The following is a 24,199-nucleotide window of genomic DNA, read 5'->3' as shown; positions in this document are numbered from 1 at the left end:
ATGGCTCCAGGGACATATTTCCTGAGTTTATAAACATTAATATGAATTTTTTTTTAAACGAAAAAAGATGTTGTGATGCCAAAAAATGTCAACGTAGTCATAGTAGTATCGACTATATACCCCCCTGTACTTGGTATCATTACAATGGATGTCAGGTGTAGATCCACCAATGACGTTTGTTTACATTTTGATGCTGGTGAGCTACGGTGTGTAGTGAAGCATGTTTAGCTATTCCTCGTCCTGCAGGGATGATACTTGTAAGAAACGTACTTTATTTGTCGCCATGGAGGTGAGGATTAGTGATTTAAAAGTAGCTACAACACTGCCGACTAGGGCTGGACTTTAGCCGCTAGCTAGCCATGTCTTAAAGCACCTCTTCCTGAGTGCGTTTCAGTGTTATAACTTCACCTTTATCGTCACTTTTTAAGCCAAAATGCGTCCGTTCTCCCTTTTCTGTCTACACACTGTGTCTGCTTGTAAGTACTATGTGATTGTGCGCTGCCGAACATGCTCGTCTGCTCCTGAACCAGCAATGACACGACGTGACGACGACGGGGGCGCAGGGGGGTGCAGGACCGGTACTTTTCATAGGCGGTATCGTACCGAATATGATTCATTAGTATCGCGTTACTATACAAATACCGGTATACCGTACAACCCTAATACATACATATATATACATATATATATATATATATCAGTGGCGTGCGGTGAGGTTAATGTCTGGTGAGGCACTGCATCATCACAGTCAGATTTACAAACATATGAACCCTAAATAGTATCTTATTCACCATGTGATTGGCAGCAGTTAACGGGTTATGTTTAAAAGCTCATACCAGCATTCTTTACACAACTGTAGTACACAAAAAAGCACATTTAATAAAAAAAACATTATTATGGTCTTACCTTTATTGCTGGACAGCCTTTGCGTGTGTACCACGCCGTTTGAAAAGAACAGGTCTTCTGTCCCGAAGTCAAAAGCAAACCTTTTAGCTCCGGCGTTGGTATACCTTTAATTTTTACCTCCTGCTTCGATTGAAAGTCCAGTTTAGAAAACTGTTGTATTTTACATATGTAATCCTCCATGTTTTTAATAAAAGTCCAGGCTAGAGGAAATTAACAATCGCTTGCAAACTTTTTTTTTTTTTTTTTTTTCTTCTGCGGCCGAGGAATGATCTTTGGGATCACTACCGCCCTCTACCACCAGGAGGCCGGATTACTGCGAACCTCAACCAGTACGTCTTTTGCAGCAGATTTATGAATGCTCAGCACAAGAAATACGTTACACACATACAGTTTTTGACAAAATACACTGTACATTATATACCTCAGCTAACTAAACTATGCCATAGTTTAGTTAGCTGATATAATTCATATAGCAATACAGTCTCACTGCACAGCAGCTCAGCAGTTAGCCGAGTCATTGTGCACAATCCATGTTGAGGCACAAATCAGTGACGTGCCTCATCTGGCTGCTGATCACCGCACCGTCTCTTCTCAGTATTTGAACGGCAAATGTGAAAATAAAAATGAAAATAATCTAAAACTGGTGAAGTTAAATGGAAAATAACTTTAGTATAATCACTGGATACATATAACAATTTAATTATTATTTTTTTCTTTTTACATTTTTTTTCTTTCCATGACGGCAGGTGAGGCCCCGCCTCCCCTGTCTCTAGTGACGGCACGCCACTGATATATATATATATATATATATATATATATATATATATATATATATATATATATATATATATATATATATATATATATATATATACACACATATATAGATTGATAGATAAATATTTAGCCCAATGTGGCCCCCGATTCAAAAGGTTAGGAGACTTCTGGTATAGGAGATTTCTGTAGTAGGTTTCTAAAATCAGCCGCACTTTATAGTAAGGCTTCAGCTATCAATTATTTCAGTAATCGAGTAAACTATCGATTAATTTGTTCAATTAATACAGAAATTGAACATTATAGCCAGATTTTTCTAATGAATGCACATCATCAACATTGAAATTGTACGTTTAGCAAGTATGCAATAACAAAAATAAACAAAAAACAATTAGCTGTGTGTCACCACACACCATCCCCTCTCATGTGCGCTCTATGGCACTGGCCGTGTGTAAAAAATGTCCGCGTATTTAAAGTCCCAGGCACTCCAAGTGGTTGTTATTTTATCAAATATATTACTTACACTTATTTTAAAAAATTATCAAAGCAACAGAATATAAATCAAAGCTTTTTTCTAGTCAAATTGATACATTTCATCGATTACTCTTTGCAGCCCTACTTTATTTTGCAGTGGTCCTCAACCTCTTTGAGCCCACTGACCCACCGTTGGTATGTTCCTGAAGTTAGTTTTTTAGAAATGAGACTATATACAGTATAACAGTAACGTTGTCAATGCTACTGTGGAAAGTTCTGAATCTTTTAACTTGAATCCCAAATGAAGAAACAAAAACACTCATTAGCATGCAAGCTCCAAAAGCCCATTTGAAGTATTTCAGTTTCTTTTCTATCTCCTGATTATTTTTTTAATAATAGTCTGTCAGTTACAGTATGTATACATTAGAAAGCTTGTTACCTTAGATTCACTTTCCCAATATTTTTTTTGAATTTTTTTTTTTTTTTAAACAACCTTATCTAGAAAATTTGCATATAAATGTACATTGCAAAAAAGAGCAAAAGTAAAAAGACTAGATTTTAGGGGGACAAAAATACTAACAACTAGTAAAATGAACGAGCTGCATGGACAGGTAATTTTACTTGTTTATACATCCTAAATTAAGATGTGTATGTCTGGAAATTAACAGGACTTTGAAGCTAGCACATCAGTAAGTATTTTATTCTGAAAACAAGCATTATTCAACTGTCAATTTCTACATTAAGCATCCTCGAGATGTTGCAGAATCTTTAAGCAAGATTTTCCATGTGGAGAAAACCAAAATATATTTATGAAATAATTATTTTCTCAATTTTTAAATTGTCAAACTACAATAGAAAAATATAATATAAATATAATAATTAAGATTAGTATATACACTACCGTTCAAAATTTTGGGGTCGCATTGAAATGTCCTTATTTTTGAAGGAAAAGCACTGTACTTTTCAATGAAGATAACTTTAAACTAGTCTTAACTTTAAAGAAATACACTCTATACATTGCTAATGTGGTAAATGACTATTCTAGCTGCAAATGTCTGGTTTTTGGTGCAATAGCTACATAGGTGTATAGAGGCCCATTTACAGCAACTATCACTCCAGTGTTCTAATGGTACAATGTGTTTGCTCATTGGCTCAGAAGGCTAATTGATGATTAGAAAACCCTTGTGCAATCATGTTCACACGTCTGAAAACAGTTTAGCTCGTTACAGAAGCTACAAAACTGACCTTCCTTTGAGCAGATTGAGTTTCTGGAGCATCACATTTGTGGGGTAAATTAAACACTCAAAATGTTCAGAAAAAGAGAACTTTCATCTGAAACTCGACAGTCCATTCTTGTTCTTAGAAATGAAGGCTATTCCACAAAATTGTTTGGGTGACCCCAAACTTTTGAACGGTAGTGTACATATGATTATAAATAAGTAAATAGCTCTCAAAACGAGGGAAGTTTTTAGAAATAACATTTTAAATCTCGACAAGTGGCAAATAATTGTCTTATTTTAGCCTCTGGCCTCATCGTCTAATCTGTCTTTTTTTTTTTTTTTTTTTCGCTGAGTGCGATGATGTTGACTGCCTTTATCTCCTCGCTAACACGCCTCAGACACTTCTTTCCCACAATAGATCAAACCCTCCTGCTGGCCTTGTCAAAGCCTAATGGACGCATGCACACAAAAACACAGCCTGGCCGTGTGTTCTCAGACACAAAGACAGCATGTAATAATAATAACCCCCCCCCCCCCCCCCCCCCCCCCCCCCCCAAAAAAAAAGTTGGGAGGGTGTTTTGCCAGGTCAGCACTTTCTGTCGGTATGGTTCCGCCGGTGCTCTACTGATTTATCCTGCTAAAGGAAAAAGTCACTGCACCTGTTTTGTGTTACAAATCACACTCATTTGTTGTCTATTCTCCAAACTACGTTAACTTCCTTAGCATAATGCTACTGTAAATGGGAACGATCCAGCCATCACTTCTATTCTTTTGTATCACTACAATTTTCCAGACTTAATTCATCATTCAGATTATTTTTTGGGCAAGGTGGAGGCTGTCGGTAATCACTTCAGAGAGAAGCGATCAAATTACAAAACACAAAACCAGTAAATTTGGCACGTTGTGTGAATGGTAAATAAAAACAGAATACAATGCTTTGCAAATCCTTTTCAACTTATATTCAATTGAACAGACTGCAAAGACAAGATATTTAACGTTCGAACTGGTAATCTTTGTTATTTTTTGCAAAGCTCATTAGCTCATTTGGAATTTGATGCCTGCAACTTGTTTCAAAAAAGCTGGCACAAGTGGCAAAAAAGACTGAGAAAGTTGAGGAATGCTCATCAAACACTTATTTGGAACATCCCACAGGTGAACAGGCTAATTGGGAAATTAGGTGGGTGCTATGATTGGGTATAAAAGCAGCTTCTATGAAATGCTCAGTCATTCACAAACAAGGATGGGGCGAGGGTCAACACTTTGTGAACAAATGCGTGAGCAAATTATCCAACAGTTTAAGAACAACATTTCTCAACGAGCTATTGCAAGGAATTTAGGGATTTCACCATCTACGGTCCGTAATATCATCAAAAGGTTCAGAGAATCAGGAGAAATCACTGCACGTAAGCGATGATATTACGAACCTTCGATCCCTCAGGCGGTACTGCATTAAAAAGCGACATCAGTGTGTAAAGGATATCACCACCTTGGCTCAGGAACACTTCAGAAAACAACTGTTAGTAACTACAGTTGGTCGCTACATCTGTAAGTGCAAGTTAAAACTCTACTATGCAAAGCCAAAGCCATTTATCAACAACACCCAGAAATGCTTCACTGGGCCTGAGCTCATTTAAGATGGACTGATGCAAAGTGTAAAAGTGTTCTGTGGGCTGACGAGTCCACATTTCAAATTGTTTTTGGAAACTGTGGACGTCGTGTCCTCCGGACCAAAGAGGAAAAGAACCATCCAGACTGTTATAGGCAAAGTTCAAAAGCCAGCATCTGTGATGGTATGGGGGTGTATTAGTGCCCAAGGCATGGGTAACAAATCATTGTATTCTGTTTTTATTTACCATTTACACAACGTGCCAACTCCACTGGTTTTGGGTTTTGTAATTTAATGACGCGTCTTTACTCTGCACACAAATGTAGTTGTAGGTGAGCGAGCATGTCTTAGATCATATTAAGTCTTTGTATTTGAATTCCGTACGTTATCATAAAGAACCTGCAAGGAGCGATTATCTGTCACTTGTGAGCTTACGCGAGCCAAACATACCAGACTCTAGGCGTGAAGTTGGCCTCATGTAAGTACGTCTTGAGGTCAGGCTATCACATGCCAGAAGAAAATCATTTTTGGGAAAAGTCACAAACCACAATGGTAAATTGAGGACAACTCGGAATCAAACATGTGGACTGGTGAAAATAAAGGTACCAACACAATAAACACACCACGTTTTCAAACAATTAAAATAAACCTTGGGTTAAACCTCCAATTATAGAAACTGCAAAGATGCACTGCTATTTGGAAGCATGCAATCATTGGGGTGGGGCTCCTACTTCTTAAATGAACAGGGTTCAGTGTCTGATTAAGTCACACACACACTAAGTGTGGTGAAATGTGTCCTCTGCATTTGACCCATCCCCTGTTCACCCCCTGGGAGGTGAGGGGAGAGGTGAGCAGCAGCGGTGGCCGCGCCCGGGAATCATTTTGGTGATTTAACCCCCAATTCCAACCCTTGATGCTGAGTGCCAAGCAGGGAGGTAATGGGTCCCATTTTTATAGTCTTTGGTATGACTCGGCCGGGGTTTGAACTCACGACCTACCGATCTCAGGGCGGACATCTAACCACAAGGCCACTGAGTAGGTTGCCTGCGATCTTGATAGTCGAATTAGACTCCTCCGAATCCAATCGTCAAATAGTCGACTATTGTCAGACACACCTAGGTGTAACAAATAAATGTATATATTTGTCATAATTGGGAGTTAAACTTTGAGAAAATTGCCGTTTGGATTGCATAAAATGACTGGCGTTCAAGCTGTCAATCCGGACTGTCTCGTGGAAACGTACATGCCCCTCGAAAAGAGATCTTTGACAGCAAATTCCATCCATTTTCTACCGCTTATTCCCTTTTGGGGTCGCGGGGGGCGCTGTAGCCTATCTCAACTACAATCGGGCGGAAGGCGGGGTACACCCTGGACAAGTCGCCACCTCATCGCAGGGCCAACACAGATAGACAGACAACATTCACACTCATATCCACACACTAGGGCCAATTTAGTGTTGCCAATCAACTTATCCCCAGGTGCATGTCTTTGGAAGTGGGAGGAAGCCGGAGTACCCGGAGGGAAACCACGCAGTCACGGGGAGGACATGCAAACTCCACACAAATTGATTTTTTTTAAAAAGATGCCATGGTGTGTGCTATAATCATGTCGGACTATGTTTCCATGCACTAAATTAGTTGTTTTTTTGTATTTTCACACCTACATGTGAAGTCCCAGCGTCCATGCACACGATCTGCCATGTGCCTTATGTACACTAGGGCGCGCTTACTTCTAGAGATGTCCGATAATATCGACCTGCCGATATTATCGGCTGATAAATGCTTTAAGATGTAATATCGGAAATTATCGGTATCGTTTTTTTAATGATCGGTATGGGGTTTTTTAAAAAAAAAATGTTTTATTAAATCAACACAAAAAACAAGATACACTTACAATTAGTGCACCAACCCAAAAAAACCTCCCTCCCCCATTTACACTCATTCACACTCATTCACACAAAAGGGTTGTTTCTTTCTGTTATTAATATTCTGGTTCCTACATTATATATCAATATATATCAATACAGTCTGCAAGGGATACAGTCCGTAAGCACACATGATTGTGCGTGCTGCTGGTCCACTAATAGTACTAACCTTTAACAGTTAATTTGACTCATTTTCATTTATTACTAGTTTCTATGTAACTGTTTTTATATTGTTTTACTTTCTTTCTTATTCAAGAAAATGTCTATCTTATTTTATCTTATTAATTTTTAAAAAAAGGACCTTATCTTCACCATACCTGGTTGTCCAAATTAGGCATAATAATGTGTTAATTCCCCGACTGTATATATCGGTATCGGTTGATATCTGTATCGGTAATTAAGAGTTGGACAATATCGTAATATCGGATATCGGCAAAAAAGCCATTATCGGACATCCCTACTTATTTCCCTTTGGCGCGGATTAATGTATTGCTTCTCTGGTTAACTTATGACGCCACACCAAAACAAGACATCTCTGCGGCTCCTTACAAGTCAACAGGGCAGTTTTTGTCGTACCTGATGTCCGCTGCAATATTGGCACGGATTAGAAATATTACGTCTCTACTGGCTCTGCAAGCAGCTTAAAAAGGGATCTTAGATTGTGCTACCAGCAGCACACTACTACCATGAAGGTTGGATGCGGGTCCGAAAGAAAGACTGGTGGGAGAGACTTGTTTTCAAGGAAACTTTCAAATGTCTCGAAGTTCGTTCAATAAGATCTGTGGATTGATGGAAGGAGTTTTGAATCCGGATTTGTGTACGCTTAATTCTTTGCCTTTAATATACCGTATTTTTCGGACTATGAGGCGCACTTAAAATCCTTTCATTATCTCAAAACTCGACAGTGCGCCTTATAACCCGGTGCGCCTAATGTACGGAATAATTTTGGTTGTGCTTACCGATCTCGAAGCTATTTTATTTTGTACATGGTGAACGGCTCTTAGCTTTGTATGGACTCATTGATCGTTTACAAACTGAGTTCGGAGAGGAAGTGACGCCAGAAAGACCGCTCCCCACACAGGAAGTGACGTCAGAAAGAACACGCCACAACCAGCTTCATAATAAAGCGGTTTTGTAACTCGGAGGTAACCATTGGAAATATGGAGGCGAGTCATCCACACAAGCCCGTGTTTCTCCTTCCGTCTGTACAGACGCTTGTGGAAATCCCACATGAATACCTTAAGAGAAAGCGATTGCAGCTAGTTGGGATACAACACTTCTCAGACGGCAAGAGAACTTTCGAATGTCCAGGTCAGCTGTGATTCTACTTAGCGAAAAACTTTGTCCATTTGTCAAAGGAGAGACAACAAGAATGCGGGCTCCCGTGGATGTGATAATAAAAAAGGTAGCGTGTGCTTTGTATTACTTGGCCGTCGAGGGAGGACTACGGAAAACGGCAAATGCTTTTGGACTGCCAAAGCAGACTGTATCAGTATTTGTCCGCCATGTATGTCGTGGACTCAACGTCTAGGTCCAGAGTATATAAAGTCACCAAAAACGAATGGACAATGAAGGTGAAGGCAAAAGAGTGAGGAGTGTTCTGACCAGATATCTGCCAGTTTTGGCAGTTTACTTCCGGTTCCGGTTCACCGTGCGTGACTGCTCGCCGTCTGTTCGCTGTTGCGAAAAAGCTAAGTAGCGCTCTATCTGTCTAGCTGCTAAGCTAGCGCGGAGAAAGGCAGCGCCGGTCAGTAAGAAGCTACTCCTACAGACCGCGACCACTTCCCTGAGGACAGCAGGAACTTCACTCGGTGACAGAAAACACTGTGAGTAATGGCTTCCTGCGCGTCTTGCACCATACTCACGGAGAGGTTGGCTCTGCTAGAGGGCCGTGTCCGCCAGTTAGAGCAGAGTAATGTCGTAACTTTAGATGTTGCGGACACATCTGCTAGCGTTAGCTGTAGCGAGCTAACTAGCCCAGCTTGTAGCAGTCCTAAGCGGCCTACAAGCTACGGTGTACCGGTTGAGAGGCATAATAGATTTAGCTCTTTAGCTAGTCCTACACCCCAGTCTACCGGGCACCACACCTTAGTTATAGGGGACTCCATCACCCGAAACATAAAGCTTAGCAAACCAGCCACAATAAAGTGTATCCCCCGGGCCAGAGCACCTGACATTGAAGCTAATCTTAGGGAGCTAACTCGCAACAGGCCTAGTAAACACGTACGACAGGCTAATCGCACCACTAATTATGCGAATATAGTTGTACACGTTGGCTCCAATGACACTAGAATGAGACAGTCAGAGATTACAAAGAGAAACATAGCCAGGACTTGTGATCTCGCCAGAAAGATGTCCAGGCATCGAGTAATTGTCTCTGGCCCCCTGCCTGCGAGAGGCAATGATGAGAGATATAGCAGATTAGTCTCGCTTAACAAGTGGTTGGCTAGCTACTGTAGGCAGCAGGGACTAACGTTTATTGATAACTGGCCCTCTTTCTGGGGCAAACCAGGCTTGCTGATGAGAGACGGCCTTCACCCTAACCAGGAAGGCGCCATCATCCTGTCTAGAAACATAGACTACTATTTAAGTCTCACTTGACTGACTACACTAGAGCAAGCCCGGTCACAGGCAATTACAATGTCTGTTAGTCCGGGTGAGGAGTCAGTTAAGCTAGAACTAGCCAGCGCCAGGCTGGATAATCCATGTACGCATAGCAATTCTCTTAGAATAATACACAATTCACATAATGTTTTTTCTGTTGTGTCTGTGTCAGGGGTGGACATGCATTCTACTGAGGTGGCAAATTATGATATGTCCAGTCTATTGCAGCACCAAGCAAACAATCGGAAAATTCCCGTCATATCAATTCCTAGATATGGTCGAAACTATTTAAAGTGCACTACGCATAATAAACGCAACATTGTTAATATTGCCACTACGGATAATCTTAACAAAAACTCGTCAAAACAGCCCAATACCTATAATATGGGCTTTTTAAACATAAGATCATTGTCTCCCAAGGCGTTATTGGTTAATGAGGTCATTAGAGACAACAATCTTAACGTCATTGGTCTTAGCGAAACCTGGCTCAAACCGGACGAATTTTTTGCGCTCAATGAGGCATCTCCTCCTAACTATACGAATGCGCATGTTGCCCGCCCTCTTAAAAGGGGAGGGGGTGTCGCACTAATATACAATGAAAATTTCAACCTTACCCCTAACCTAAATAATAAATATAAATCGTTTGAGGTGCTTACTATGAGGTCTGTCACACCGCTACCTCTCGACCTGGCTGTTATCTACCGCCCCCCTGGGCCTTATTCGGACTTTATCAGTGAATTCTCAGAGTTCGTTGCTGATCTAGTGACGCACGCCGACAATATAATCATAATGGGGGACTTTAATATCCATATGAATACCCCATCGGACCCTCAGTGCGTGGCGCTCCAAACCATAATTGATAGCTGTGGTCTTACACAAATAATACATGAACCCACGCATCGCAACGGTAATACAATAGATCTAGTGCTTGTCAGGGGTGTCACCACCTCCAAAGTTATGATACTTCCATATACTAAAGTAATGTCCGATCATTACCTTATAAAATTTGAAGTTTTGACTCTTTGTCAACAAGCTAATAATAATAATAACTGCTATAGCGGCCGCAACATTAATGCTGCCACAACGATGACTCTTGCTGACCTACTGCCTTCGGTAATAGCACCATTCCCAAATTATGTCGGCTCTATTGATAAACTCACTAACAACTTTGACGATGCCTTGCGCGAAATTATTGATAGTATAGCACCGCTAAAGCAAAAAAGGGCCCCTAAAAGGCGCACCCCATGGTTTACAGAAGAAATTAGAGCTCATAAATTATCATGTAGAAAACTGGAACGCAAAATGCGCGCGACTAAACTTGAGGTTTTCCATCAAGCATGGAGTGATAGTTTAATAACTTATAAACGCATGCTTACCTTAGCTAAAGCTAAATACTACTCAAATCTCATCCGCCTCAACAAAAACGATCCTAAATTTCTGTTTAGTACAGTAGCATCGCTAACCCAACAAGGGACTCCTCCCAGTAGCTCCACCCACTCGGCAGATGATTTTATGAATTTCTTTAATAAGAAAATTGAACTCATTAGAAAGGAGATTAAAGACAACGCATCCCAGCTACAACTGGGCTCTTTTAACACAAATACGACTGTATATACGACGGACACTGCCCTCCAAAATAGTCTCTCTATTTTTGATGAAATAACATTAGAGGAATTATTACAGCGTGTAAGTGGGATAAAACAAACAACATGTTTACTTGACCCACTTCCTGGGAAACTTATCAAGGAACTGTTTGTATTATTAGGTCCATCAGTGTTAAATATTATAAACTTATCACTTTCCTCCGGCACTGTTCCCCTAGCATTCAAAATAGCGGTTATTCATCCTCTGCTCAAAAGACCTAACCTCGATCCTGACCTCATGGTAAACTACCGACCGGTCTCCCACCTTCCGTTTATTTCCAAAATTCTCGAAAAAATTGTTGCACAGCAGCTAAATGAACACTTAGTGACTAACAATCTCTGTGAACCTTTTCAATCCGGTTTCAGGGCAAATCACTCTACGGAGACAGCCCTCGCAAAAATGACTAATGATCTATTGCTAACGATGGATTCTGATGCGTCATCTATGTTGCTGCTTCTTGATCTTAGCGCCGCTTTCGATACCGTCGATCATAATATTTTATTAGAGCGTATCAAAACACGTATTGGTATGTCAGACTTAGCCTTGTCTTGGTTTAACTCTTATCTTACTGACAGGATGCAGTGCGTCTCCCATAACAATGTGACCTCGGACTATGTCAAGGTAACGTGCGGAGTTCCCCAGGGTTCGGTTCTTGGCCCTGCACTCTTTAGTATTTACATGCTGCCGCTGGGTGACATCATACGCAAGTACGGTGTTAGCTTTCACTGTTATGCTGATGACACTCAACTCTACATGCCCCTAAAGCTGACCAACACGCCGGACTGTAGTCAGCTGGAGGCGTGTCTTAATGAAATTAAACAATGGATGTCCGCTAACTTTTTGCAACTCAACGCTAAGAAAACGGAAATGCTGATTATCGGTCCTGCTAGACACCAACATCTATTTAATAATACCACCTTAACATTTGACAACCAAACAATTAAACAAGGAGACTCGGTAAAGAATCTGGGTATTATCTTCGACCCAACTCTCTCGTTTGAGTCACACATTAAGAGTGTTACTAAAACGGCCTTCTTTCATCTCCGTAATATCGCTAAAATTCGTTCCATCTTGTCCACTAGCGACGCTGAGATCATTATTCATGCGTTCGTTACGTCTCGTCTCGATTACTGTAACGTATTATTTTCGGGCCTCCCTATGTCTAGCATTAAAAGATTACAGTTGGTACAAAATGCGGCTGCAAGGCTTTTGACAAAAACAAGAAAGTTTGATCATATTACGCCTATACTGGCTCACTTGCACTGGCTTCCTGTGCACTTAAGATGCGACTTTAAGGTTTTACTACTTACGTATAAAATATTACACGGTTTAGCTCCAGCCTATCTCGCCGATTGTATTGTACCATATGTCCCGACAAGAAATCTGCGTTCAAAGAACTCCGGCTTATTAGTGATTCCCAGAGCCAAAAAAAAGTCTGCGGGCTATAGAGCGTTTTCTATTCGGGCTCCAGTACTCTGGAATGCCCTCCCGGTAACAGTTAGAGATGCTACCTCAGTAGAAGCATTTAAGTCCCATCTTAAAACTCATTTGTATAATCTAGCCTTTAAATAGACCCCCCCTTTTTTAGACCAGTTGATCTGCCGTTTCTTTTCTTCTCTCCTCTTCTCCCCTGTCCCTTGCGAGGGGGAGTTGCATAGGTCCGGTGGCCATGGATGAAGTGCTGGCTGTCCAGAGCCGGGACCCCGGGTGGACCACTAGCCTGTGCATCGGTTGGGGACATCTCTGCGCTGCTGACCCGTCTCCGCTCGGGATGGTTTCCTGTTGGCCCCGCTGTGGACTGGACTCCCGCTGATGTGTTGGATCCACTGTGGACTGGACTTTCACAATGTTATGTCAGACCCACTCGACATCCGTTGCTTTCGGTCTCCCCTAGAGGGGGGGGGTTACCCACATATGCGGTCCTCTCCAAGGTTTCTCATAGTCATTCACCGACGTCCCACTGGGGTGAGTTTTTCCTTGCCCGTATGTGGGCTCTGTACCGAGGATGTCGTTGTGGCTTGTACAGCCCTTTGAGACACTTGTGATTTAGGGCTATATAAATAAACATTGATTGATTGATTGATTGATATCTAGATCTCTAGATTGATTGATGTGAAATGTTCTTTGTCACATTGTTTACGTGTCTAATAAAGATTTGATTAATTTATGATGGCTCAGGTGTGATTCACTACAATAGGGCCCCACAACACACTGGATTCCAGTTAATTGAAATACCACAACACTGGATATTGTTCAGATAAGAACTTGCACACAAAGCAACACTGGAGGTGACTATGACGTACGCATTTTCCGCGCATGCGTACTAGGTCGCGTTGCGCCGGCTGACGGAGGGGGGGAGGGGGTCTTAAACGACCATTGTGTGTGTGTGGGTGGGATTTACCCTGGATAACTTTAGCCGGCTTAGTGTAGAAGGGGCCTTAGTGTAGAAGAGGCCTGAGGTCTTCAGACCAGCTCCTCCTCGCTGTCCCAAAAACTAGGCTAAAAACGAGAGGAGATGGAGCCTTTTCAGTGGCAGGGCCCAGACTATGGAACGGGAAACAGCGGTTGGGAGCGTGGCCGTGCCACCCACCTGAGGTTTCCTGGTTTGATCCCCACCTTCTACCAACCAAGTCACGTCCGTTGTGTCCTTGAGCAAGACACGTCACCCTTGCTCCTGATGGGTCGTGGTTAGGGCCTTGCATGGCAGCTCCCGTCATCAGTGTGTGAATGGGTGAATGTGGAAATACTGTCAAAGCGCTTTGAGTACCTTGAAGGTAGAAAAGCGCTATAAAAGTATAACCCATTTAACAACCTTCCATTACCTATTAGGTCCTCACAGTCTCTGAGCCAATTGAAATCTAGGCTAAAAAGATATTTTTACTCCCTGGCATTCCCATCCAGTTAGACAGGATATCTTGGTTGTTTTTATGTCTTGTTTGGTTTTATTTTTTTGGTTTTATCCTTTTTATTTATTTATTACAGTATTTTAAGTGACATATTCTGCACTTCTTTGAAGGTATATTTTACTACTGTATTTTATTCATCCTTCCGTTTTAAGATGTAAATGTGACACTGTGTGACCCCTATCCTATTTCTGTACAGCACTTTGGCCAACTGGGGTTGTTTTTTAACGTGCTATATAAATAAATAAACTGAACTGAACTGATAAACTAATTGATGACTATTCCTTTCGTTACCGGTACTTCCAGTACACTGCTTGTCGCTACTTTTATGGCAGTGTCACGCCAAATTTTTTCCTCCTACAAACCCCCCCCCCCCCCCCCCCCCCATTTACTTCCGGGGTCATTTCCTTTTACGTCATTTCCTCTTACTTACGTCATTTCCTCTTACGTCATTGACAGCGATCGAAATTAACCCTGAAGTAGTGTTGACCCGTGGAAAACAAATCAAAAATCGTTTAATTCTCCGTCCTGTACGGTAGTCAAATGTGCAATGAGTATTTGTTCACATATGCATTCCCAAAGTAACAGGATTTATGGGAAACATGAGTGCTGACGTAAAAACAACGAATGAAACTAAAAAAATTTAAGTTCACATAAATGTAATTTTAATTTAGTTCACTTACACAGGGAACTAAAAAAAACTGAATTTAACGAATAAATTTAGTTTTAATAAAGTTTGATAATGTTGATTGATAATGAATTAACTTTTTGTACACTGTTATTCATTTCCGCATATGTCCACGAGTCAAATGTGCAGTCAGGAATATCCTCAAGTTAATTTGTCCGATTAATACTTGTCCGATTAATACAGACATTTTGTTAACGCTATATTATAAAAAATTTAAAAAAACAAGTATCCTTCCAGCGACGGGCAGTCAAAGCCGAAGTGCTATCGTAAGAGGAAATGACGTAAGAGGAAATGACCCCGGAAGTAAATGGGTGGGGAAGGTTTTGTAGGGGGAAGAAAATTTGGCGTGACAGCAGCGTACTTTACCCTGCAGAAACCTATTGCAACACCCAGAGCTTGTCGAGAAACGCAAGCAGCGTTGGCGTCATTACACGGAACACACAAATAATAGCAGGGTGCAAAACAGGTCGGGAAAACACACACACAGAACAGAATCTATTTTCTTAAGTAACACGTAACGTTAGCAATTATCCACAACAATGCAGGCTGGGAAACAGGAAGCACGTGAGTTTCAACATGTATTTATAAATAAAGTGCACAATACAGCTACTACCATCTTCTGAAGTCAATAAAAAAACACTACATTAGGAGGTTGCCTACAGCCACAACTGTTAATGCCATAATTTATACACCCCGGTCCTTTTTGCACAAGCGATTATTTGTTTTTATACACCACATCCCGTATTCAAAATTTTTGTCCAAAGTTTTATGATACCTAAACTATGTGTGGAAAAAAACGAAAGTATACTTTACTTGTCAGCACAACGCGGGCGTACATATGAATCTCATTAGAGCTCCCCATGCAGACGGGGGGGTGAGTCACTCTATTTACAGAATGAGACGGACAGACGCTTTTCAAAGACTCCTAACCCTTTCCAGTCATCTCACCGCCACTTTGCCACGCAAGGGTTGTGAGATCCCGTCATGCATCGGTGCAGGGAGGGGAGCGGGGTTGTGGAAGCACAAAGCAAAGGAGTTCCATGAAAAGACAGAAGTGGAGTAGAAAGATATTATTGGGAAGAAAGGGAACACTGTTATCTTTCCCCATGGCAGCTTGTTACAGTCATTAGCGGCGCTCGCAGACCGTGACGCTCGCAACCTCCCTGAAGGGTTCACGTCACCCTCCCTTCCCAGAGACGGCCGACCTGACATTTCTTATACCACGTGGGAGTCGCGGCACACAAAAAAGGGAGGAACGTTTGTTTTTATGGAGGCAGAAACACTGACAATACGTTTTAGTATCGGAAGACAAAAAACATGGCATCGTAGAAAAAGTCACATTGACACTGAAGTGTAAAAATGACTCAAAACATTAAAAAAAAAAAAAAATGTTGGTACCATGTCATGTTTTTCAATACCAATCTTCATTTTTTTTTAACAGTTTTTGTCACTTTCAATTTACTGGCAGAGATTTCATGTGATGGGGCGCCTTGGACTGGAGGGCGGGGCTTGGACCGTCTGACTGAAAACTCAGGTTTTGAGCAGAGGAACTGTTATTTTGTGTATTACTTACAACACAACTAATGGGTGAGGGCGGACCTACGTCACTTCCGCCTACCAATCCCCTAGCAACCGGGAATTCGTTGAAAACAAACCAGCTCACAGCGAACACAGCATTGACAGAAAAAGCATTTAACGAGCGTTGTGGCTTGGAAGTCGGCGTTAAATCCTTCATTTACGCATGTTTACTTATTCGCATATCGTGTGAAAAAACGAAAATGTATTATTTGCGTCAGACTCGTCTCAGTGAACTTTAAAGCTTCTCATGCTTAGCTTAGCTTGCTAGTTAGCTTAGCCTGCGCGCTACTAAGAAAGACGCGGAAGTTATCAACAACAAGAAAGTGTTAGTGTATAAAATATTGAGAGATTTGAGGGCTACATGTATTGAATGGCAACATGAAAATTATCGGGTTTATTGGTTTTTAAAAACCCAACTGTTAAGTGCAAATTTAAACGAAACCGGTTTTCGAAAATAGCTAGCTAGGCTATAGACTATATAGTATATTACTTACTTAACTTAATCCTCTTCTTCCCGGATGGGAAATAAGGCTTCGACGACTCGACGCCATTCATCTCGCTGCTGTGCTCGTCTCTGTGCCTCGCCCCATGTAAGCTTCATCTCTTTCAGCTCCCCTTCAACTGTTCTTCGCCAGGTGTTCTTTGGCCGCCCTGGCTTACGTTTTCCCGGTGGTGTCCATCTTAACGCTGCCTTCGGTATCCTCTCGTTGTCCGGTTTTCGAAAATAGCTAGCTAGGCTATAGACTATATAGTATATACCGCATGTTATTTTTGTACAACAACAACTTCAGCTGTCGAACGTTATAAGGTACAAATTCAACAAGTACAACATTAGCACGGACGTATAGCCAAGTTGTGGTTAAGAAGGTGGATTTTTGTTCCTTATATTTACCAGAAACGAAGTGATCCGAACACACGACCCGGGACTTTGGGGGACTCCAGTGAGAACCGTCCTCGTTTTCCCAGTGTAAAGCTGCGAGCCATTTGTCTCGTCTCTGTGGGCTTTTATCACGCTTTGGCAGAACAAAATACAACCTTTGTTTTCCCTGTTTCCAGTTGTGGTTAGCACAACGAAAAACAACACAGTTTTTCAGCATTTTGGAGGCAGAATGACGGGTTTAACCAGCGTAGGTCGACAGGTTAAAGAGTAATGGCAACGGTTTGTTTTCAACGCCAGTCTGGTTGCTATGGCTCGAAGAACCCGTATGTAGCTCAGTTGCCCGGATGTCGGCCCTCACCCATACAAGTGACTCTACACACACTGATAGTTTAGTTAGTTTAGTTCCTCGCATTTTTGATTGTGAGGAATGTAAGCACTTAGATGGAGGCAGAACTCGAAACAAGTCTCCCATGGATTTTGGAAGAAAAAGTAAAGATGAGCTTGAAAAACACATTTGTTATGAATATTCCAATACAATCAGAGAGAGTGAATGATGTTCCCCAGGTCGGTACAATTAACAGTTTTTTGTGTTTTTTTCAAATTTCCCTAAAAGAAGAAGACTTGTCTTAGTGATGGGTCAGAGAGTGTTTTCTTACATTCCCGTGTGTTCATGTCTTACAGGTGCGCAGTCAAGGTGTTACAGAGGAGCTCAAGTGCCTGAGTCTACTCAACGCTCTGGACCAGGACATCCCTGACCAGCTGGCCCAGGTCCTGGGAGAACCCTGCATTAAGCTGGCCGAGGGCATCAAAGCCTACATCTCCAAGGTAACATCAACACAAGTGAGCCAGTGCATTGTTGGTGCTACCAAACGTGGACATGAAGAGCAGATGGAGCCTGATTGACTCAGTACTAGAAGTGTGACCATAGACCAGGGATATTCAACTAAATTAAATATATCGAGGTCAGGTTTCAAAAAAGCTAAGGATCGAGGGGCCAGAATTGTCCCTTTATATTATTCTGATTCTGTATTTTCCTAAGAACAGCTCTTGGTATAAGCCAGACGGATATTCTTTTGACTAATAAAAAAACAACTTCTGGCTGAATTTTCTCTCAACTAAAAATATTGTTTAATCTCGTCACACCACTAGTCAGTACGTTTTATGCACTACTGTATGTGAAGTCAACATGCACTATCTCTAATCCAACGGTTGGCCAAATGGTGTATCCCTCCAAAAAGCTAGGGGGCGATTGTGGTCATTCAGCTTGTTTAATTATGTGGGATTGTGGGTTTTAGCAGGAAAATGCTCAAATTAAATAGCCATAAGTACAACTCCAAACAACGCGGCCCTTTGAGCTGCGTGCCTACCAGTGGCGTGCAGTCACTAGAGGCAGGGGAGGCGGGGCCTCACCTGCCATCATGGAAAGAAAAAAAAAGTAAAAAGAAAAAAAATTTATTAAATTGTTATATGTATCCAGTGATTATACTAAAGTTATTTTCCATTTAACTTCACCAGTTTTAGATTATTTTTATTTTTATTTTCACATTTGCCGTTCAAATACTGAGAAGAGACGGTGCGGTGATCAGCAGCCAGTTGAGGTACGTCACTCAGTTGTGCCTCAACATGGATTGTGCGCAATGATTCGGCTAACTGCTGGCCTGCTGTGCAGTGAGACCGTATTGCTATATGAATTATATTATACATTTCCATAGTTTAGTTAGCTGAGGTATATAATGTCAACAACTGTATGTGTGTAACGTATTTCTTGTGCTGAGCGATCATAAAACTGGAGGCTCGTCTCATAACCCCGCCTCCTGGTGCCAAGCATGTCCGCCGCAGAATGCACCGCCCGACGGGAGCGCCACACCAACCAAAGCCCACACCCAAACCCTCCACGTGCAAGACCGAATCCACCCAAAAAAAGTCACTTAACAAGAAGCCAAAAAGTGCAAAAACAACAATGCTCGCGCGGCGCGACGGAGGAGATGTGAACAGGGACACAACATTAGGTACACCTGCAGACTGAAGCGCAGATTTCATATTTCATTCATTTACAACTCTTCCAACACGAACACCACTGCTCCCGCACTTATAAGTAAAGGTAAGACCATAATAACGTTTTTTATTAAATGTGCTTTTTTGTGTGCTACAGTTTGTAAGTGTAAAGTTAAAGTTAAGTATACCAATGATTGTCACACACACACTAGGTGTGGTGAAATTTGTCCTCTGCATTTGACCCATCCCCTTGTTCACCCACTGGGAGGTGAGGGGAGCAGTGGGCAGCAGCGGCGCCGTGCCTGGGAATAATTTTTGGTGATTTAACCCCCAATTCTAACCCTTGATGCTGAGTGCCAAGCAGGGAAGAATGCTGGAATGAGCTTTTAAACATAACCCGTTAACTGCTGCCAATCAAATGGTGAATAAGATACTCTTTAGGGTTCATATGTTTGTAAATCTGACTGTGATGAAGTCAGTGCCTCACCTGACATGAACCTCACCGCACGCCACTGGTGCCTACGGCGAGCCTAAGCTCTATGGGGGAAAGTGTCAGCATTTTATTGTTGTAGATGGCACAGAAACGAAGACAGAATGTCGGCACATTTTGGAGCTGCGTGGCTCGTTTGGTACAGCGGCTGTGCCAGCAACTTAGGGTGCGGGTTCGATCCCGCTTCCGCCACCTAGTCACTGCCATTGTGTCCCTTGGGCAAGACACTTTACCCACCTGTTCCCAGTGCCCACCCACACTGGTTAAATGTAACTTAGATAATGGTTTTCACTATGTAAAGTGGTTTGAGTCACTAGAGAAAAGTGCTATATAAATATAATTTACTTCCCACTTCACTTCACATTGTGCTGCGTACGGATGCGAAAATATGTTTAAAACCAAGCCACTGGGAATAACCTTTTTACAGGTAAATTTGTTGAACGTTTTAAAATGAAATATTGTGCGTTAATTTAACATGATTTGGCGTTGATAGGGGGGGAAAAAAAGTAAACCGCATGAAAATGAGTTGAGAATAAAGCAAGTTATGATTTATTATCACATTATATTGCATTGCCTTTAGGGATGTCTAATAATGGCTTTTTGCCGATATCCGATATTCCGATATTTTCCAACTCTTTAATTACTGATACTGATATCAACCGATACCGATATCAACCGATACTGATATATACAGTCGTGGAATTAACACATTTTAATGCCTAATTTGGACAACCAGGTATGGTGAGGATAAGGTCCTTTTTTTAAATACTAATAAAATAAAATAAGATAAATACATTTTAAAAAATGTATTGAATTGAAGAAAGTAAAACAATATAAAAACAGTTACATAGAAACTAGTAATTAATGAAAATGAGTAAAATTACTTGTTAAAGGTTAGTACTATTAGTGGACCAGCAGCACGCACAATCATGTGTGCTTACGGACTGTATCCCTTGCAGACTGTATTGATATATATCGATATAAAATGTAAGAACCAGAATATTAATAACAGAAAGAAACAACCCTTTTGTGTGAATGAGTGTAAGTGGGGGAGGAAGGTTTTTTGGGTTGGTGCACTAATTGTAAGTGTATCTTGTGTTTTTTATGTTGATTTAATAAAAAAATTAAAAAACGATACCGATAATAAAAAAAACGATACCGATAATTTCCGATATTACATTTTAAAGCATTTATCGGCCGATAATATTGGCAGGCCAATATTATCGGACATCTCTAATTGCCTTCAATGGTAGACCCATCAGTGTTCTTGTTCTGTAACCCTGCTGTTTGTTTGTCTAATCTTGAACGGGTTTGTGCTGAAAACAAAGTTGCGTTGTAATTGTGCAATGACAATAAAGACCATACCTACCATAGAGTGGACCACGCTATGATGGCGCCATGTCGGCAAGTCGCTTAGCATGGCTGCTGCAGCGTGCAGTTCTATCTATTTATGTCTGCGATAGTAGCTGTCACTCTCGGGTCTAATTGTTTCCACAGCTCTTCTGTGTTGTCAGTAATTTCGTAATGTGTTTTTAAATTCCATCTGCTTTGCTTCTTGTGGTTATGCTGATACTCAAAGGCATTGGGGAAAAAAATTGGATCGCTGGATTACATGGCAGTGACATTAGATTGTTGCATATGGACATTACATTATGTCACTATATATAGTATGATTAATGATGTTGCATGCAATGTTTTTCTCACTAAAATGCAGTTACTGAGAGGCAAACTTTTTATGTTATATATTTATTGTTATTTAACAAAACACATTATTTTATTATTCAACTCTGCTTTTATTCCATTTTGAATACAAAAACATGTTGATGTCAAAATGTGGCTATTTGATACATTTCTACATGTGCTTAAGTGCTACGTCACTTATTAAAGTGTCGTCTTTGAGCACATTCTGACACTTATTTACCGTATTTTCTGGACCATAGGGCGCACCGGATTATAAGGCGCACTGCCAATGAGCGGGTCTCGTCAGGTCTGTTTTCATACAAAAGGCGCACCGGATTATAAGGCTCATTAAAAGAGTCATATTACTATTTTTTTTTTTTCTAAATTTAAAGCACTTCCTTGTGGTTTACATAACATGTAATGGTGGGTTCTTTAGTCAAAATGTTGCATAGATTATGGTTTACAGATCATTTGCCTCTTTGTTGTAGAGGTGTAGCGTGTAAGGACGGGAGTGGAAGAAGAGTCAAAAGATGGAGCTAACTGTTTTAATGACATTCAGACTTGACTTCAATCAATAACGGAGCAGCATCTCCTCGTCCATGGCTCAATAGTGCAATAACAACACCGGAAATGTGTCCCGTGAAAAACCGTCCGACCGGAACTCTCTAATAACTAAAGTTCCTTGGGTGAATAATGTAAACTCACTACACCGGTATGTTTTAGCGCTTTCATGGCGAGTTTACTGACAGATATAAGTAAGAAATTTACGCTACTTTATATTAGAAATGGCAACAGCGAAGGATGAATGTCACATAGCAGGAAGATAGAGAAAAAGAAGAAGCTTATCGACTACGGTGTCGGCACGGACTACAAAGGCGGACGCGCGCAAATTTTCAGGACTTATGCAGATCCCAAATAAAGATCAGCAGGTACCAGAAAGTAAGAAAAGTTGTTTTTCGGTAAAATAGCGAAAGAAACAGATAATGTCTTACCTTATACACACACCATAATGATACTCGTATGTTGAAGCACAGTACAATCCATCAAGCGGTGCGGCTTCATAGCTTACCAAAGTCGTACTAAAACATTTTCATAGATTTTTGAGCCCCTTGTGTAATGTTCTATATTTTCAATGGAATACATACAATTTTGGTGTTGTTTAATTGAGTGTGTGACTGCCATCTACTGGTCACACTTATCATTTCACCACGTACCAAATAAAATAGCTTCAACGTCGGTAAGCACAACCAAAATGATTCCGTACATTAGGCGCACCGGACTATAAGGCGCAATGTCGAGTTTTGAGAAAAATCAAAGGATCTTAAGTGCGCCTTATACTCCGAAAAATACGGTAACAGGTAAGTTTTTATTTTATAGTATGCTTTAATACTATTTGCTTTATCTAAAAGTATACATGCAAGAGAGAACTGGTTTCCAATTGCATAGTCTAGGTATGTTAATCTGATTTGTAGAGTCATTCTAATAAGGGTGTTTACATCTGTTTTTAAAAAGCAGCTTTCAAGCCAGTTGATGCAATAGTTCAGTGCATGTAAACGTAGTAGCGAAGGAATCCGGTCTCATGGGGGAACATCTGCAGAGGTCGCAGCGGGGGGGAGCTTTTGGGTGCGACCGATTGCGTTCCGCGGAACACACACGGTGTGTGACGGGACACACGTGGCGGATTCCTTGGCTCACTTGTGGAGCCATCACAATCCCTGACAGAGGACACCAGAGCAAAGCGTGTCCAATGCCGGTGATTTTAGACTCTCGTCCCGGCTGGAAAATAGGCGTGACGACCCAATTGGAAGCGGTTGTGCAGTTAATGCCGACGTGTTTTTGTTAGAGCGACGTCTCGGTGCTGACGGGCGGGAATTGTTGCTGCTCTGTCAGGCGGCCAGCAGTGACTCATATAAACACCACTGACCTTCATTATTGTTTACATCAAAGACCCGGTGTGTATGTGTGTGCGTGTGTGTGTGTGTTTTATCTGTTTATTATTTTTCTAGTCGCTGAAATAAAGTCCGGGAATATAGGATAGTGGTTAGCTCGTATCATTTAAGTTGACCAGTGAGAGGCTGACGCCGCAAGTGTAGCACTAAATTCTATCTGCAGCTATTTTTAGATGTGATGCTATTTTTTCAGACACAAGCTGATTGAGCTCATTGTTGTGTTGATGACACGGCCATCTTTGGGTTGTTCGATAAACATTTAAAAAGGTCCCCTACCTTAGAAAAGGGCCTTTTTTAAAGAGGTTCTATAAGTATTATGTATCTTTGGAGTCTGTTTATGAGCACCAAACGTGAGTGGGCGGGGGGAGCAGGCTTCCTACACATCTTAAAATAAAGCTCTGCCAACTATCTATCAGTCAGCTTATAGAATTTGTAAGTTTTATCATGTTGTTTTTCTTCAGCGAATATGCTAACCTAGCATGATATTGCTGTTAAAATGTCATGTTAGCACTGACATCCAGCTAGCTATGCTAACATTGTGTCCTTCTGTTCCACTCCTTTGTAAGAGTATGTAAAACGCAGATAAAGCACACAATAGTGCTTTTTGGAGTTACACTCTGTTGGAGACTAAACAAAGGTGAAACCTGGATTCACAAACTTACTTGGTTCTTGAACATGGTTTGTAAATCCAAAAGTTTGTATAGTGAAGCAGAATTCCCCATAAGGATCAATGTAAATATGGATAATTGGTTCTAGCCTTGACAAAAGGCGCGTTGTAAACGTTTGTAAACCAAAAAGGACACAAATAGACTAAATGGAGGTTCCACTGTATGATATAATATTGGACATTCAAAGGAAATCTTGTTTACGTCAAGTATTAGAAT

At 41.2% G+C, this 24,199-nt stretch overlaps 1 protein-coding gene across 1 annotated transcript in view; it reads left to right on the top strand.

Moving 5' to 3' along the window:
• The window catches only part of LOC133662164 (tumor necrosis factor ligand superfamily member 10-like), an 80,471-nt gene that overhangs the window by 31,355 nt on the left and 24,917 nt on the right, over window positions 1-24,199 (top strand). Inside the window, exon 2 of the mRNA XM_062065899.1 lies at window positions 17,883-18,026. Coding sequence (XP_061921883.1) covers window positions 17,883-18,026 — 144 coding nt within the window. The remainder of the gene's footprint in view (window positions 1-17,882; window positions 18,027-24,199) is intronic.

The sequence above is a fragment of the Entelurus aequoreus genome, linkage group LG12 (genome assembly GCF_033978785.1).
Source record: "Entelurus aequoreus isolate RoL-2023_Sb linkage group LG12, RoL_Eaeq_v1.1, whole genome shotgun sequence".
In the NCBI taxonomy this organism is placed as follows: Eukaryota; Metazoa; Chordata; class Actinopteri; order Syngnathiformes; family Syngnathidae; genus Entelurus; species Entelurus aequoreus.
The sequence above is the reverse complement of the archived record's forward strand: the minus strand, read 5'-3'. Positions and strand labels throughout refer to the sequence as shown.